Source organism: Agelaius phoeniceus, chromosome 10 (assembly GCF_051311805.1).
Source record: "Agelaius phoeniceus isolate bAgePho1 chromosome 10, bAgePho1.hap1, whole genome shotgun sequence".
Lineage (NCBI taxonomy): Eukaryota > Metazoa > Chordata > Aves > Passeriformes > Icteridae > Agelaius > Agelaius phoeniceus.
Window position 1 is genome coordinate 7,628,728 of NC_135274.1, and position 14,850 is coordinate 7,643,577.

General features: G+C 51.4%; 1 protein-coding gene across 1 annotated transcript in view; it reads right to left on the reverse strand.

Moving 5' to 3' along the window:
- Positions 1 to 650: 650 nt before the first annotated feature.
- Positions 651 to 14,850, reverse strand: part of VPS8 (VPS8 subunit of CORVET complex) — a 64,117-nt gene continuing 49,917 nt past the window's right edge. Inside the window, exons 41-45 of the mRNA XM_054639024.2 lie at positions 11,842 to 11,922; positions 10,420 to 10,589; positions 9,711 to 9,879; positions 1,991 to 2,071; positions 651 to 1,339 (exon numbers count right to left, since the gene is read on the reverse strand). Of these exons, the coding sequence (XP_054494999.2) occupies positions 1,199 to 1,339; positions 1,991 to 2,071; positions 9,711 to 9,879; positions 10,420 to 10,589; positions 11,842 to 11,922 (642 nt within the window). The 3' untranslated portion in view covers positions 651 to 1,198. The remainder of the gene's footprint in view (positions 1,340 to 1,990; positions 2,072 to 9,710; positions 9,880 to 10,419; positions 10,590 to 11,841; positions 11,923 to 14,850) is intronic.

The window sequence follows — 14,850 nt, forward strand, 5'->3', positions numbered from 1 at the left end:
GACTCATCTGGAAAGAGCTGCTCCAGCTGATGTGTGGGCAAAGCTCCCTGACTTACCTGTGCCCAGGATGTGGCTGCAGGCTGGACACATCCCATAGTAGTTCTGCTCACGGGCAGGAGGTGAGCACACAAGGCACCTCAGGGCACTGGCACTACTCCTACCCAGGTGAGCTCTGCACAACACCCGGTGCTTCAGTGTTCCTTGGAGGCAGCTGTGCTACTCCATATTCCTGCCATTCCATATGAGCTTTGCACAGATCAGCCACAGGAGTTCTGTGTGCAGGGAGAGCAACACCCACCTGCTGCTGTGCTCTGGGAGCAGCTGGGACCCTAAGGGCACCCCAAAACACCCAAGTGTCGGTGCTAAAGTGAGCAGGGGGAAGAGGAGTGTGTGTGACAACACAGAAACCCCTCCAACAGTGAGTTACAGTGCTGAGAGCAAAGTGCTAAAAGTTCTGTGACCATCAGTGCCCATCACATCCACCCTCTACTCCTTGCAGCCCCCAAGGACATGAGGCACCTTTTTTACACACACACTCCTCCCACCCCCAACACAGGTAAGAGGTGAGAGGGGAGGTTTGAGCTTTACCCACAAGATGTATCTTTCTCTTAGCAGCAGCCCACTCACAGAAGTGCAGAAGTCACAGGAAGTTCAACCAAGGGCCTCTTTAATGGGTTGGTAGAACACAGTGTGCGCAGGTCAGTTTGCTCACACAGGTGTCATTCCCTGCATTATTCAGCCTTCCCCAGATTTGCCCATTCTGTGCCCTCCGACCCCTTGGCTGTTGCTATGAGACAGCAGGGCCAGGCCTTGCCAGAACAGCTGCTTTTAGCAGAACACAGAACTCAGGTGTGGCCCCCAGCCACAGAACCAGCACAGCACAGGGACACAGGGCCTCCTCCAGCAGGGCAGAGCTGATTTGGTTACTTGGAAAAGTTCCCACTGCTGCCACAAGCCACTGGGTCAGCACAGGCAGCCCTCCCTGTGCCCCAGCATGCTGGGGTTTGTCCCACGGTTCCAGCTTCCAGCCCAGCTGCCCCATGACTGCCAAAGCACAGCTGGGGCATCACCAGCTATGACCCACCAGTGCCAGTGAGGGTGAGCACAGCAGGGTCTGGGAAGGTGACGTGGGGGATGATCCCATGGTGTGGTGGGAAGGCTCCCCAGCAGCACATCCTGGGAGCAGCCAGGGCAGGAGCTACTCTTCAGCCAGAGGAGGGGGCGTCAGGTGCAGCTGGAAGTTCTCGTTCTGGAAGACGCTGCTGGTGGCTGGGTCCCCGTGGGAAACGCTGAGCAGCCCATGCTTGTCACCACGTGCCAGCTCCGTCAGGAGAGCCAGCTGCAAGGAAAACCCCTGGTCAGCCCAGGAACACTCCCACAGGTACACAGAGCCCAGGGCATCACTGTGTCCCTGCTGCAGAGAGAGAAGCTTTGACCCAGGTAAAGCCAAGGGCATGGATGGCATGGAGGGACCCTACTGAGCTTCATGCAGGTCACCAGTCCTCAACTGAACAACTCTCCAGGGGTCTTTAGGTTACTTTGAAGTCACATAATTGAAAAAAAAAAACCCAGAAAGAACTGAAAGTGCCAACATCCACAGCCAAAAAAGGCAGGAGGCACAAGGAAAATGCCAGGGACAGAGGGAGCTGTGCTCTCCTTGGGACAGCAGGGGCATAGGAGGAGGGAGTGTTCCCAGCCACTGCAGGAGCTACAGTGTCTAGAGGAGAGCTTAGCTACAGATCCACAAAGGATCACCCCAGGGACACTTGTCAGGCCCAGCCACAAAGCCAGAGCCATTCCCATGGTTTCCCTGCCAGTGGCTTCCCCAGCATGGCTGCCCTGCAGTGTGCCACAGCCAAGTGCCAGCACCAGACCAAACCCCAGAGAAAAGCCAGAGCCCTCGCTTGCCAGTGCCAGTGTCTGGCTGGGCCACAGGAAAAATGCCCATCACCAGTGTGGCAGCAGAAGGAATACTGAAGGGGGTACGTACTCGGGAAGTGCCTCGGTTCAATCGGCAGAGCTGGTCAAAAGCTTGGATTTGCTGAGGATCCAACACAGACTCTGAACTCATCTGAAAAAGAGTAAGAAAGTTACAGAAACCACGCAGAGCAGGCTGTCAAGTTCCTACACAAAGAAATTGATTCCTGGGCCAGGAGCAGTCAGTCCACAACCTGTTTGGGAGGACTTTTTAGCCATCTTTGCCTTGGCATGAAGCCATTATGTGCACCCCAGGTTTGGGGGGAAAAAAATTAGTCTTGTTCTTGCCCAAAGGACAGTTACACCCCTGCATCCACAGTGAGTTATTGCTGGGCTTTGTCCCTGATGGCACAGACTGGCAGTACTGGGATACCTCTGAGGAAGGAAAAAAAGCATGGGAAAACTCACAGCCAGCTGGGAAGAGAAGCAACGGGCCCCTGGGCCAAGCCGCCTGTCCAGGCTCCTTCCCAGGCGGCAGCAGGAGCTTCCCCCAGCCCTGTCTCGTCTCCTGGCCCCGCCCAGCCCGACACAGAGGCAGAGCAATGTCAGAGGGACACGGGCTGTGTGTGCCTGCTGCCCCGGGACTCTGCCAATGACTGCAAAAACTGCTGGCATCCTGTAATGGCATCATGAGGTCCCATCTCTTGTCCTCCAGTGGGGTGTTACAGACTGGAAGCTGGGAAATGAGGGGCAGAAAGGGGAGGCAAGGTGAGTCATGTGGCAGTGGCAGCCACATCCCGTGGCCCTGCCCAGCTGCTGGGTACAAGGCCAAGTGTCCCCCAGCAGTGAGGGGCAGCTGCAGGTGAGGGCAAAGAGAGGGCCCAGAGCTGCACCAAGGCAGAGAGGGTGGCACACAATCAAACTGCTGTAAATGGCACCATTTACATGTCCCAGGGAGAGATGACAAAGCATCAGATTGTTGTAGGTTTGTTCCATTTATCACACCACAATGTTTCTATTTTGAATGTTTCTGCTCATATTGCAAAGCAAAAGCATCATCAAGAAACCCCAAGAGGAGCCAGGAGAACAGCCTCCCTCATGAGCAGCAGGCTGGCATCTGTTGTCTCTGGGGATCTATTTTTAAGGGAACATTCAAATATCCTCTCCAAAATACATCTTCCAGGGGCCACTAACCAAAAATGCTACAATTCTGCCAGTGGGTACCAAGTGAAGCTGCACTGATTTTAAGCTCTTTGGCAATGGGAGATGCACTGAGCCCCCCATGGGTTTCCCCAAGCCTGGACAGTTCTGAGACCACCCCAAAACCCACACATGTCTTGCCTTTGATCATTAGTGTGGGAAGAAAGGAGTGTCCCGAGCGCAGATTGCTTATGCTGGAAACATTTGCCAAGCTCTCTCCTTCTCCTCCAGGATATTCTCTGTGGTGTAAATAACTATTTGCCAGGCAGGGAGCCAGATGCCCCCATTCCCTGCACACCTGGCATAGGCTTTGAGCCTGGGACAGGAAGGGTCAGGGACTCACAGCCAGCAGGTTGCACCGGTGCTTCCCAGGGACACACAGGTCATCCTCACTTGGAAAACACAAAAAGCAGGGAAAAACTACCCTCCACAGTTGCTGTGGCCACAAGCATTCAAGGACAAGGAAAGTGCAATATAATTGGCCTCACCCCTCTCCTGCTCTCTCTCTACCACACATACGTAACTATCAATCAGGCTGTTCCCAGGCTGATGAGCTGAAATATTGCAGGCAATTCTTTCTGTTGTCATGGAAACAACTGCTGTCAGGCCTTTTCCTTTTAAACCATGTCACTAAAGGCATGTTTCCCTTCAGGAGCCATAGGAGGCTCCCAGGGTCCAGCAGCAGCACTCAGGTGTGAGTGGAAGGTGCTGAGGTCACCCCACAGCACAGCCTCTGTCTCCAGGGCTGGCCATCTGAGATGGACCCTTCAGCACCTCCAGCCCATTTCCAGCCACATCCCCTGGGAAAGGCCTCAGACAAGACACAGTACCCCAGAGAGGCAATTCATCCCCTGAGGATCTCAGCCAGGAGGAAGGGAAAAGGCTTTTTCCATTTCCCAGCTCTCCCAGATCCCACCACTAATGCTAATCTCTGTTGCATGTTTTTCTTGCACGTATTCCACCCCCTCTGGTAGTCACCACACAGCCCTCCCAAGCTTGCAATTATCTTTAATTTCACAGTTACAAATTCCATCGTCAGCCAGTGCTTAAGCAAAGCAGATTCCAACAGTTTGAGCAGAGGCACCGTCCACAGTCACACCAAGAGACCCATCCCAGAGCTGCCCCTCAGCCATTCCTTCCACACAAGGTATTGCTGCATCAGTTAGAGCTTCAGAGCACCCCACTGCCTGCTCCCTTAACACACAGAGATGCAGCCAGAAGTCCTGGGGAGGGTTTTGGGATTCTGAGGAACAAAGGCAACCCTCCCACACTCCCATTTACAGAGCTGAGCCCACAGGCAATGGACATCAAGCTCACCCTTGGCCTTCCTTCCCCTGCTTCACCATGGCTCGTCAGCCTCATAAACAGATACCCAAATTCAGGGCTCTAATGAAAACCCAGACAATTAATGTTAAACTAAGTAAATCTGCCTCTCTTCTGTCAGATAAGGTCCTGCTGCTTTTAGGGTACTCCCAGGAACCCAGAAGGACCAACCAAAGAGAGAGCAAGGCAGGCTGTGACCCAAAGTCACTGCAATGACAGTGACAGTACAGAGCTGCTAAGGAGCTTCAGGGAAACCTCAGGACACCCCTCTGAGAACAGCAGGGTTCTGCTGCTGCTGATCTTTGCAGAGCCCCTGCCCAAGGAGACTCTGGGACAGGCAGAGACTCCAGCCCACAGCTGCCCAGGGAACAGCCTGGAGTGTCCCTGGGACAGTCCCAGAGCCTCCAGAACCTCACTTGTGGTAGCACACAGGGGCCAGTGCTGGCAGCAGGTGAGCCCTGCCTGCTCCCTGTCAGAGCAGCCAACAGCCCCAGGTGCCCAGGGCAGGGCAGCCTCCCCAGCACAGGCAGGCTGGCACACAGCCCTGGCAGCACCAGGGGAAGGGCAGATGTCTCTTGTTTCCAGCTGAGCTTGAGGAGCAAACCTCCCTCTCAGGGCCTGGGAGAGCACAGGTCTGTTTGTGCTCTCTCAGTCACTGCTGCAGCCACGTGAGGCTGCAGTGACAGGAGGGGAGGGCACTGTCTGTGTTGGACAGGGAGCACACAGGCACATCCCTGTGCTCCTGCTCAGGCTCTGGGTAGCTGCTCCTGCCTATGCCAGGTGCTGCTGGGGTATTCCCTTGGACCTGCACTGATGCCTTCAGCCAAAGGAGCAATAACACTGCTCAGAGTTAATTAGACAAACACAACCCCCACCCATCCTCCCTGGACACCAGGGCCCAGCAGACAGGGTGCTCATTTCTCCTCCAGCAGGCTCTGAGGCAAGCATGGTAGCACATGGATTAAATGTGAAAGGTGGCACCCAACAGGCCTGTGCTTGAGCTGAGCTCAGCAGCTGCATCTGAGAATTCAGAGGTCCCAAGCATAGAATTTTCTCTAGAGAAGAGCCAAGAGGCTCTTGAACAGATCCCACAGGGCCAGACTTTGGATTGTAGGCAGTGCAGGGAGCATCCTGCCAGGCTGCAGATTGCTCTGAAGTAAGGCCAGGGGACACAATTACAATTCATTCTGATATTTCTCAAAAAAACCCACAAAACAACAAAACTCACCCAACTCCCCAGCATGAGAAGCTCAAGAAAACAGTCAAATTTGATTTAAAAGCTGATACAGGATAATTTTGGTTTTCAAATCAGTCTTCTTCAATTTGTACTGTTTGCAGTTTTAACTCTGGTGCCATTCCTCCTCTACCTGCTCATGAAGACACCTGCACTCAGTACTCTTCTTACTAGATCACTTTTGTTTCCATTACAAGCAATCAGAGATGTTCTGTGTCTCCAGCTCCTTCCTCACATGGATTTCCTGTTCCCTGCTGAAGTGAAGGAATCCACCTCCAAAGCCAAAGGACTGGATATTTTCAGAATGGGAACATTCTCCACAGAGGAGAGAATGTCCATCCTGTAACTGTGTAAAACACTGATTATCTCTGTGGTGTTACTGGGGGGATCACATCTGGATATTTTCAAAGTTACAAACCCCTTGGAAGTGTTTTGTAATCCTGGAGAAAAGTCAATAACTGATTACAAGTTATTACAAGTTAATAACTGTTACCCTGAAAACAGTAACAGCAGCTCTGTCTCCTGATGGATGCAGGTCATGTAACATCTGTCAACTCTAAAGTAAATTTTGGTGAAAAAACCCAACCTAAACCTTCACTACTGCCCAAGAGAAAGCACGAGGTGCAGAGGGACCTTTAAGGTCACATGAGGGATGTGGTACCAGCCCCTCCCACGGGGGAATCATTCAAAGGCTCCAGAAAGCTCTCACAGGGAGGGACATGGGAAAACTGCAGGACAGAGCCCAAAGGTAGAGCCTGACAAACTGGATTAACTATGGATCACATCCATTGTCCATCCTGGCGTGACTTGACAGGATTAAAGTCCTGAATAAAACATATCTGCCATCTGGACAGCTCCAACAGCAGCATGCTCAGAACTGCTCGGCCACAGAATAACCAGAGCATGGCAGCTCAGGGGTTCATGGCAGGGCTCATGGCCCAGGAGCCAAGACTCTTCCTCTCCTTCATCCCCAGTGCATAAGCTGGCAGAATAAATGGAGAACATTTGCTCACTGAAATGAGGCAAATGAGTTTTGGGAATCAGCGGCTGAGACATCCAGAGCCTTTCCTGCAGGTATTCAGGCAGTGGCCCAGCTGCTGAGCCCTCATCCCCCACACACACCACAGCAAACACTCAGCTCTGCAAGTGGATTAGGGACCCACAACAAACACACAGCTCTGCAAGTGGATTAGGGACCCACCATGAAAACAAGCTCCCATTTCTTTTAACTCCCATTTAGGGGATGCTCCAAGGTAGGGAGAGCAGGATAGATGATCGTCCAGCCCCAGAGGATTACCCTTGGAAAAGCACTGAGGCTCAGGGGTAACACAGAAATCACAAACTTTCAGTAGTAGAACCAAAGGAAAATAAAATCCCCTGTGCCCTTTTTTCTGCTCCCCTTGGCTGGGGCAGAGCGTGCCAAGCCCTCATCCCAGCCAGGTTCCACTGAAATCCACACTGTCACTAATCCCATAATGGGTCAGTGCTGCCTTGTGGCACCTCTCCACCTCCCCAGTTTGAGGGACTGGCCCCAGCATCACACACAGAGCACAGGGCAGAGGAAGCCCTGTCTGCTGGGCTGTCGCTTCACATACACATCTCAGCCACACTGCATGATTCAAACTGACAGCCTTTGCCTGGGCAGGGCAGAATTAGTGCTGTGAAATGCACTCCAGATGCTCAGTGACATTTCTCAGTAGGACTCTACTCCTAATTCAATGCTTCCCAAGAAAATAAATACCTCAGCTGAAGATGCCCATATTAGATTTTGCTATGAGAGGAACAAAGCTTGCAGGGTCTTCAAAGGGGCTACAGGGAAACACGCTCCCCACAGATCTCTGTGCAGAAGGGCCTGGGAGCCCCAGATCTGACTCTCAGGAGGGCAGGGCTGGAAACACAATGCTCTTAGCAGGACCTTGCTCAGGATTTCCTGCTCACAAACACCAGCTGTGGAGCCAGAGCAGCTTGTCCAGCCCAGAGCTCTGGGTTTGACCGGGGCCAGCAGAGTCAAGAGAGGACACAGAGAAGCCCCATCTTCCCCAGTTTGCATTCCCAGCATTGCCCCAGCACAGAAACTCTACTCTGCAACTCAGCCCAGGCCAGGTCAGAGGAATCCTTACCTCCCAGGGTTAATTAATGCTGCTGAGCAGTGATTGTTCAGCAAACAGATTTCCTGCAGGAGCTGGAGATTCTCCTCTCTATTGCCAAGCCTAAATACACTCAGCTTTTTTAAGATGTGACTGCACAACAGTCTGATCACATGTGAGTACAACAGTTAAATATTGTAATTTGGATATGTGAGGAACGTCCCAGACTTGGAGAGGATGTGGGACACAAGGAGGAGGAGGTGGGGGCCTGAGCAGTGCTGGGGCTCTGTGTGTGCAGCAGGAAGCCATGACTTCCCTGCCAAGAGCACGTGACAGCAGCAGGGAAGCAGCAGCAGGGCACCATCCTGCACTGGGATGGCCTGGGATGGACACTTTCCAGCTAGCACTACATGATCCATGCTCTAAGTCCTCTTCCCCACCCAGTCTCTCCACATCTCCCTTCAGGCCCTGAGTCCCAGCCAGCCCTTCCCTTTCATCAGTTAAATAAAAGGAAACATCTCCTCCTTACCCCAGTCAGTGCCATGGCATGTGGAGCATTTCCCCTTCTTTCTCAACAGGGTCAGTCAGACTGATGTCAAAGGGGAGCCACAGGGGCTCCCTGACTGACTGCCCTAGAGAAACCCAGGGATAGCCCAATTATAGAGCACTGGAATCAAGTGTCAGGCACTCAATTGCTGAATGCAGTTTTAGTAGATAATTCTGCTTTTAGTTTTTAAACTACACCCCAGCCCGTCACCCCCATTGATGCTCAGTCCTTTAGGGCAGGAGTGCAGAGGGTGAGATGTGGGGCTGCTGAACTTTCCCAGCCTTAGATGCAGTGCCCACATCCCACTGTGACAGGACAGGACAGGACAGGGCACACACACTGCTCAGCCTGCTTGGACCACACTCCATTTCCAAGCTCCTGGGAAAGCTTTGCTGCTGTTACCAAATCAAAGACTAACAGAGCCTGCCTGCAGAGCCTGCCTGGTGCTCCACACAGGCCTGCAAGATTCCCTTTCCCCACATCTCCCCAGGCAGGAAGGCTCTCCTGTGAGTGCAGCAGCTGACTCAGGCCCTCAGCCAGCTTTTGATCGGGATGGGTTTGGCAGGAATTGAAATCATTTGCTCCAACAAAACCAAAGTACTACTATAAAAACATACTCCAAGATTGAATTAGTTTGGTTCCAGGAGTGAAAATGCTGCTCTGTGCACATCCATAGAGTGACAAATGCACAAAGTACCCTGAGGCACTTGGGAACAAACCCTCACCCAGGGGCCACTGGAACATGGAGCAGCAGAGCTCAGCTGCCCACATGCAACATCCCTGAAGAGAACCCAACAAACCACCTGCCATGGGGGCTTCACCATCCACAGCACCAGCCCAGGAAAAAAACAGCTCCATGCATATTTGAGGCTGTACTTCCGTTAGAATTAGGGATGATGAAACTTTCAGTGCACAAATACTGACAATAAATACAAATTAATTCTCTGTTCTCTCACCCAAATCCAGCTGCATCAATCTTGGTTACACTCAAGCTTCTTAAAATATTGTGCAAGCACTTAGTGAGTCAAATCAATCCCAGACCTTTTATCCAGAGCCAGATTATCTGCTAGGAAGGTGGAACAGAGGCTCTACAATCCAGCCACAAGGAATGTGCCTGCTTTCAATCTAAGATTTATATAAAACACACCTAAAAATAATTTGACAGGAATTGTCCAGCATCCAGCTGCCCCTCACACCAGCTCCCAGACCTTCTGGATGAACAAATTTCCTTGACTTCCAGAGCTGTACCCCCACCAAAATAAACTGGCATTCAGAAAAGTGACCAATTAGCTGCTGAGAGTGTCTTAGCTACTGATCAGAGTCTTGCCTGGAAGCACAGACAGACAGAGAACAAAGTGATGATGAAAGTTTACCTGACAAGAAACCACCTCACAAAACTTACCTGTGCCAGGGAGGCTGCAGTTCCTTTCTTCAGCTCTGAGAAGTTCTCACTCAGCTTCCCTCCCTTGCTGCTGGAGTTGCATTTGTAGCACATCCACCTCATGAGGCCCTTGGTGACCACCCCACACTCCTTGCTCAGCAGGCACAGCGAGTGGTACAAGTGGCCACAGCTGGAAGAGAGCAAGTCTGTGCTGGGAAGCAGGGCAGCACCTCCTGAGCCCTGCAGGGTGGAGGGCAAGGGGCTGCCCAATGGGCAAAGGCTGTATCTGGGAACCAGCAGAGTATCCTCACCCTCCTGCTGATTTCCAGACTCCCAGAGTCAACACTGGATGCCCATTTGCTGATACACCAAGGTAACAATGGTTTCACCTTATTTTACAGACACTTGGGCACAGACAGCACATGGGAGATGCCAGGGCTGTGGCAGGTCCCAGATGTAGAAACACACAAAGGAGCCCAGGGTGCTGCAGTGCCCAAAGCACACTGCTGGAGAGGGGACAGAAAAGTGACAGCCAGCTCCTGGCAAAGCTGGCTGCATGCAAAACAGCCTCTGATGGGTGTGATCAGCCAGCCCCTCTCAGTGCAGGGCAGCAGGGAGGTGTGCTCCCAGGAATACAGATCACTACTCAGGCAAACCAGCCAGCAGAATTCGTTTCCCCTTTTAAAACTATTAACATGATCACAGCTGCAACCCCAGCCCTTAACTTTACCTGAAAACAATGATCTCATCAGCAGTTTCTTGCCTCCTTTTGTACTGTTGGAGACAGATGCAGCAGTAATCCTGCTTTGGGGTAAGGCCTCTGGTGACAGAGGCTCTCAGGTTACACAGGGACCAGTGGAGATCGTGGTTTAAAAGGCTCGTGGTTGTCTCTAGCAGGGTCTGTGTGGAAGACAACACAGAGAGCAGGTCAGTCTGTCACCTCCAGGCTGCAGAAACTCCCTGCCAGCCAGTTCTTCAGAACAAGCCACTTAGCAGCTCACTAAGAGCAGAAACAACCCAATAAAATCACTTCCCCTATGCTTTCTATCCCTGACCTTAAAACACTTATCCTTTCATCACACATTAATGGAGCAATTCCTCTGCACTCTCAAATAGACAAGTCCTGTATTGACTTTTGCCCAAGAGCATTAACAGAGGCATGGCAGGCTCATTTTGTCATCTTCCACATCAAATCTCCTTTTTTTTTTCCCCTTCTACCTGGCAAGCTACTGCTTATATCCCCATTTTAGGAGAAATGTGCTAATAAAAATCAAAGCTCAAATGCACTATAGCAATTAAAGTGCTTAAAAAAACCCTGAACTGCTCATCTGCTTGTCCTTCCCAATGGACGCTTGTTTTCCAAGGGCCCAGAGAACCACCCTGAGTTTCAAGCACCAAGTTTCTCTCAGGCACAGGGGTCTGCTCCCTGATTCATCCCTGCTCCACAGCAGCAGCTGCAAAAGCAGCACCAGAGGATCCCAGCTGGGCACACAGCCTGTCCCAGAGCTGCCAGGCAGGGACAGGGGCTGCCCAGGCCTTCTGCAAGAACCCAAACCCAGATAAAGGCTCCTGGTGCTCAGCCTGCACAGCAAAGCAATTCCCCACTGTGTTTCTGCACTGGCTGCTGGTGCCTGGGGCTCTGCCACGTGAGGGGGCTTGGAGGAACCCTGTGCATCCTGTTCAGGGGGAAACTGTGGAGATTTGGGACTGGACTGAGAAAAGCAGGACTGAGATTAAGAGGAAATCTCACCAGGACACAAAGGAAGTGCAGCATTATTACTTGGAAGTGTAAAACCAGCCTAATTTAAAAAGCTGTTATTTAAAACTGCAAAGAGAGACAAAACATATCAGCTTTGTGCCTTTGCATCCCTAACTGCAGGAAGAGCTGGAGAAAAAGCAGATGTTTATCCTTCTGGTACATTTAACACAGAACTGAGCTGCAGAGGTGTTCACCATGTACCTGTCAGTCCCTTCACTTGCAATCTGTGAGCAAACCAAACTCCTTCCCCATCCCCCAATCACACAAAAATCACTCACATGCCCATTGACTTTGCCCTGCAGACAGAAATGACAAATAAGAGAGAGAGAGCAGTAGGCCAGGCAGCTAAAATGATGCTGCATGCAGTGGTGGACAGAAACACAGGCAACTTACTTGTTCATAGTTAAAAGTGTCCAGCATTCCCAGGACAAGCCCTTGAATTTCTCCAAGTTTCCCTTTTCCATAAACTGGATCCTGTATGAAAAATGCAAAGCTGCAGTTGAATCACAGGATATGAGCATTCTGATTCTTCTTAGGCCATTTTTCCTCTGGATTAGAACTGCAAATGGAAGCTATGACTGCAGAGTTAAATATATTGCACATAGGAACAGCAGAATAACCCCACACACTGATGGGAAAAATCAGTAATTAGCAAAACCCAGTAGATAAGAACATCACTGTAAATTAGTGTGCCTGAGTCAAAACTGGAAACTCCATTCAGGAGCTGCAGGAGCTGACTGGAGAGTACATTTGAGGAATACTGAAGGGAACAGCATGGCCAGCCAGCTCCCAGCCCCCCATGTCCCATGCTCTTGCCCAGCCAGGGGTGCCCCATGGCCAGACTCACCCCAGCCCCCTGATCTGCAGGCTGGAAGAGCAGACCCCAGTCACTGCTGAGCCCACAGCCCAGCTGGCAGGGGAACAGGCCCTGGGGCTCTCCTGGTGCTGCAGGGCTGATTTTCACATGCCCTGAACAGCTTCTTTGCCATGTCCCAGTACACAAGCACAGGGCTGTGGTACAGGTCATCAGCCTGTGCATCTCCCCCTTCCTGCAGCCCAAGCACACCCCGGCCCCCTGGAGCATCACTTGTGCAGGAAGCTGAGAGAAGCTGTAAGGGGCAGGACATTGGCAAAAACACACCAGCAAAATGTGAAAAGGAAACTAACCCAGAGAGTAGAAAAATGGTGGAGACACAATGGAAACAGGAACAGCAGTGGGATAAACAAGCTCTGGATAAGATGAGTGAGAGGAGGAGTAGGAGCAAGGCTGATTCCATGCTGGGACTGGGCAAGAAGAATTGAGAGTGACACAGCCAGGTGACAAAGACAACTAAAGCAGCATGGAAGCTACACTGCAAGACAGAACAGCAAGCAAGTCAAGGAACTCTTGAACAACAGCCCTCATGGGCAGTGTGACAGGCAGAGACATCAATGGTCAAGCCTAAACAAAAGCAGCCCTCAGTAACAGCACTGAGTCCAAACCAGCTGTGGGTTTGGAGCATGTGGAGGAAGCATGGAGAGCTGGATGTGCTGCAGAGGGTCCTTTTCTGCTGGGTGAACAGCACAGCACAGGAAGAGCATTGCACTGCAGGGATCATGGGGGCAGTGGGATTTCCAGAGAGCAGGAATGTGACCCAGAGCACAGAGCAGTTAGGCAGGCAGCCAGCAGCTCCTCTTCTACAGCCATCAAGTACACGGCCAACAGGTCACTCACAAACTGTCCCAATCCCACAATTTCCATACAGCACCTCAAACTTCCTGAGCTAAAAGTGGAGATTTTCAAAGCCACTGGTTTCCTGTCTGGACACAGAGCAGAAGAAGAGATGTGAAGAAGAGGGAAGAATAAAGACCCACCTGCAGCTTCGCAGAGGGAGAACACAAGTTTGAGGGCTTTGAGTTGCTGTCTTTTCCTCAAGTCATGCTTGATGATCTTTAAAAATAACAGCAGCTGGGAAGAAAATGGACTTTCTTCTTTCCAGAGGAGGCCCATGGTCTGGCCAAGCCTCACCCTGAGCCTGGCAGCCCAGTGCCAGCAGTGAGCCCGTGGCCACTCCCTGCTGGAGCCATGGAATGGGATGGGCTGGAGCTGCCTGCCTGCCTCCAGCATCGCACCCACAGCCCCCAGGTCACCTCTCCAGACAGTTCTAATGCTGCTAAATTGCAGCTTCAGACCCCAGAGAACTTCCAGCCACAAAAGCCTCGTGGGATCAATTAGTTTTATGGAGGAATATCTTTCATTAATTCCACCTTATAAAGTTGGTCTCAGGTTGGAATTGAGGCATACTCAGACACGGATGTGCCATCCCATGCAGTGGAACAGGCACTGCAGCAACCAGGAACAGATCCCAGCAGCCTGCATGGCATCAGCACAAGGAGCCAGAGCCAAACTGGCTGTCCTGGGCTGCCACCACCAAACAGATGGGAAGAGCTGGCAGGGCTCCACACACAGCCCAGAGGTGCTCATGCAGCCCTTTCAGCTGCCTCTGTCTCTTCCATTTCCCATTTCTTCCTGGGTCCAGGAAATAGCACTTGCTTTGCTACCAGTGCTAATAAATGCACTCTGCAAACATATTCACTTCAGCTTCTCCCCTCTGCAAGGGGCCAGAGCAACCACTCCACACACAGCTAATCCCAGTGCTGATCTCCCAAACTAGGAAGAAAAAACAGCCAAAGCCCTAAGCAGGAGTGTAAAAAATATAAGGAGAAGCTTTCTGAATCTGTCTGCTTCCACTCTGGAACAGGTTTTAGACAATCATTCCCTCCCCTCTTTGGGGTCCCTACTGGTAGCTTTTACATTTCTGGCTTCTCCAGTTCTCCATTTTGTAGGAGACATCAGCTGCATCTGCTTACAAAACATTCATGAAGGATTACAGCTTTGTAAGGGAATTAACACTCAACCTCTCAGCCCTCTTCAGAGAGCACTCACATCCTTAATAACATGGAATTTTTCTTAATGCTCAAGAGGATTCCTCTGGTATCTCTGCTAATGCAGTTGGTTCAGACTTCCCAGTTAATAAGTCACTCCCCAACACCATAAAGGATGAGCAGGAGCAAATCTATCAACCAGATAACACTGAGCCCAGTGCTGGGACAGGCAGGTGCCAGAAGCCTGTGTCCTCTCTGGGAAGCTGCAGCTCTGGCCCCAGCCCCTGCAAGGTGCCCTTTGGCCAAAGACTTTAGTTGCAAAGTTAACATTTGCATAAAGTATAATCTGTAAGCAGTTAAGCCCAGAAGAGGAAGAAAAACAGTCTGCTAAAATTAGAATACTCTTAATTCCTTTTCAGAGAAGGCAAGATAATCTACCTCAGTTTACTGATGTTATCCACCTTCCCACAAAACCCCCAGTGAATTCCTGGGCAGCTGTGCCACCTCCCAGCCTGCAGCTCAGCACATATCTGCCTA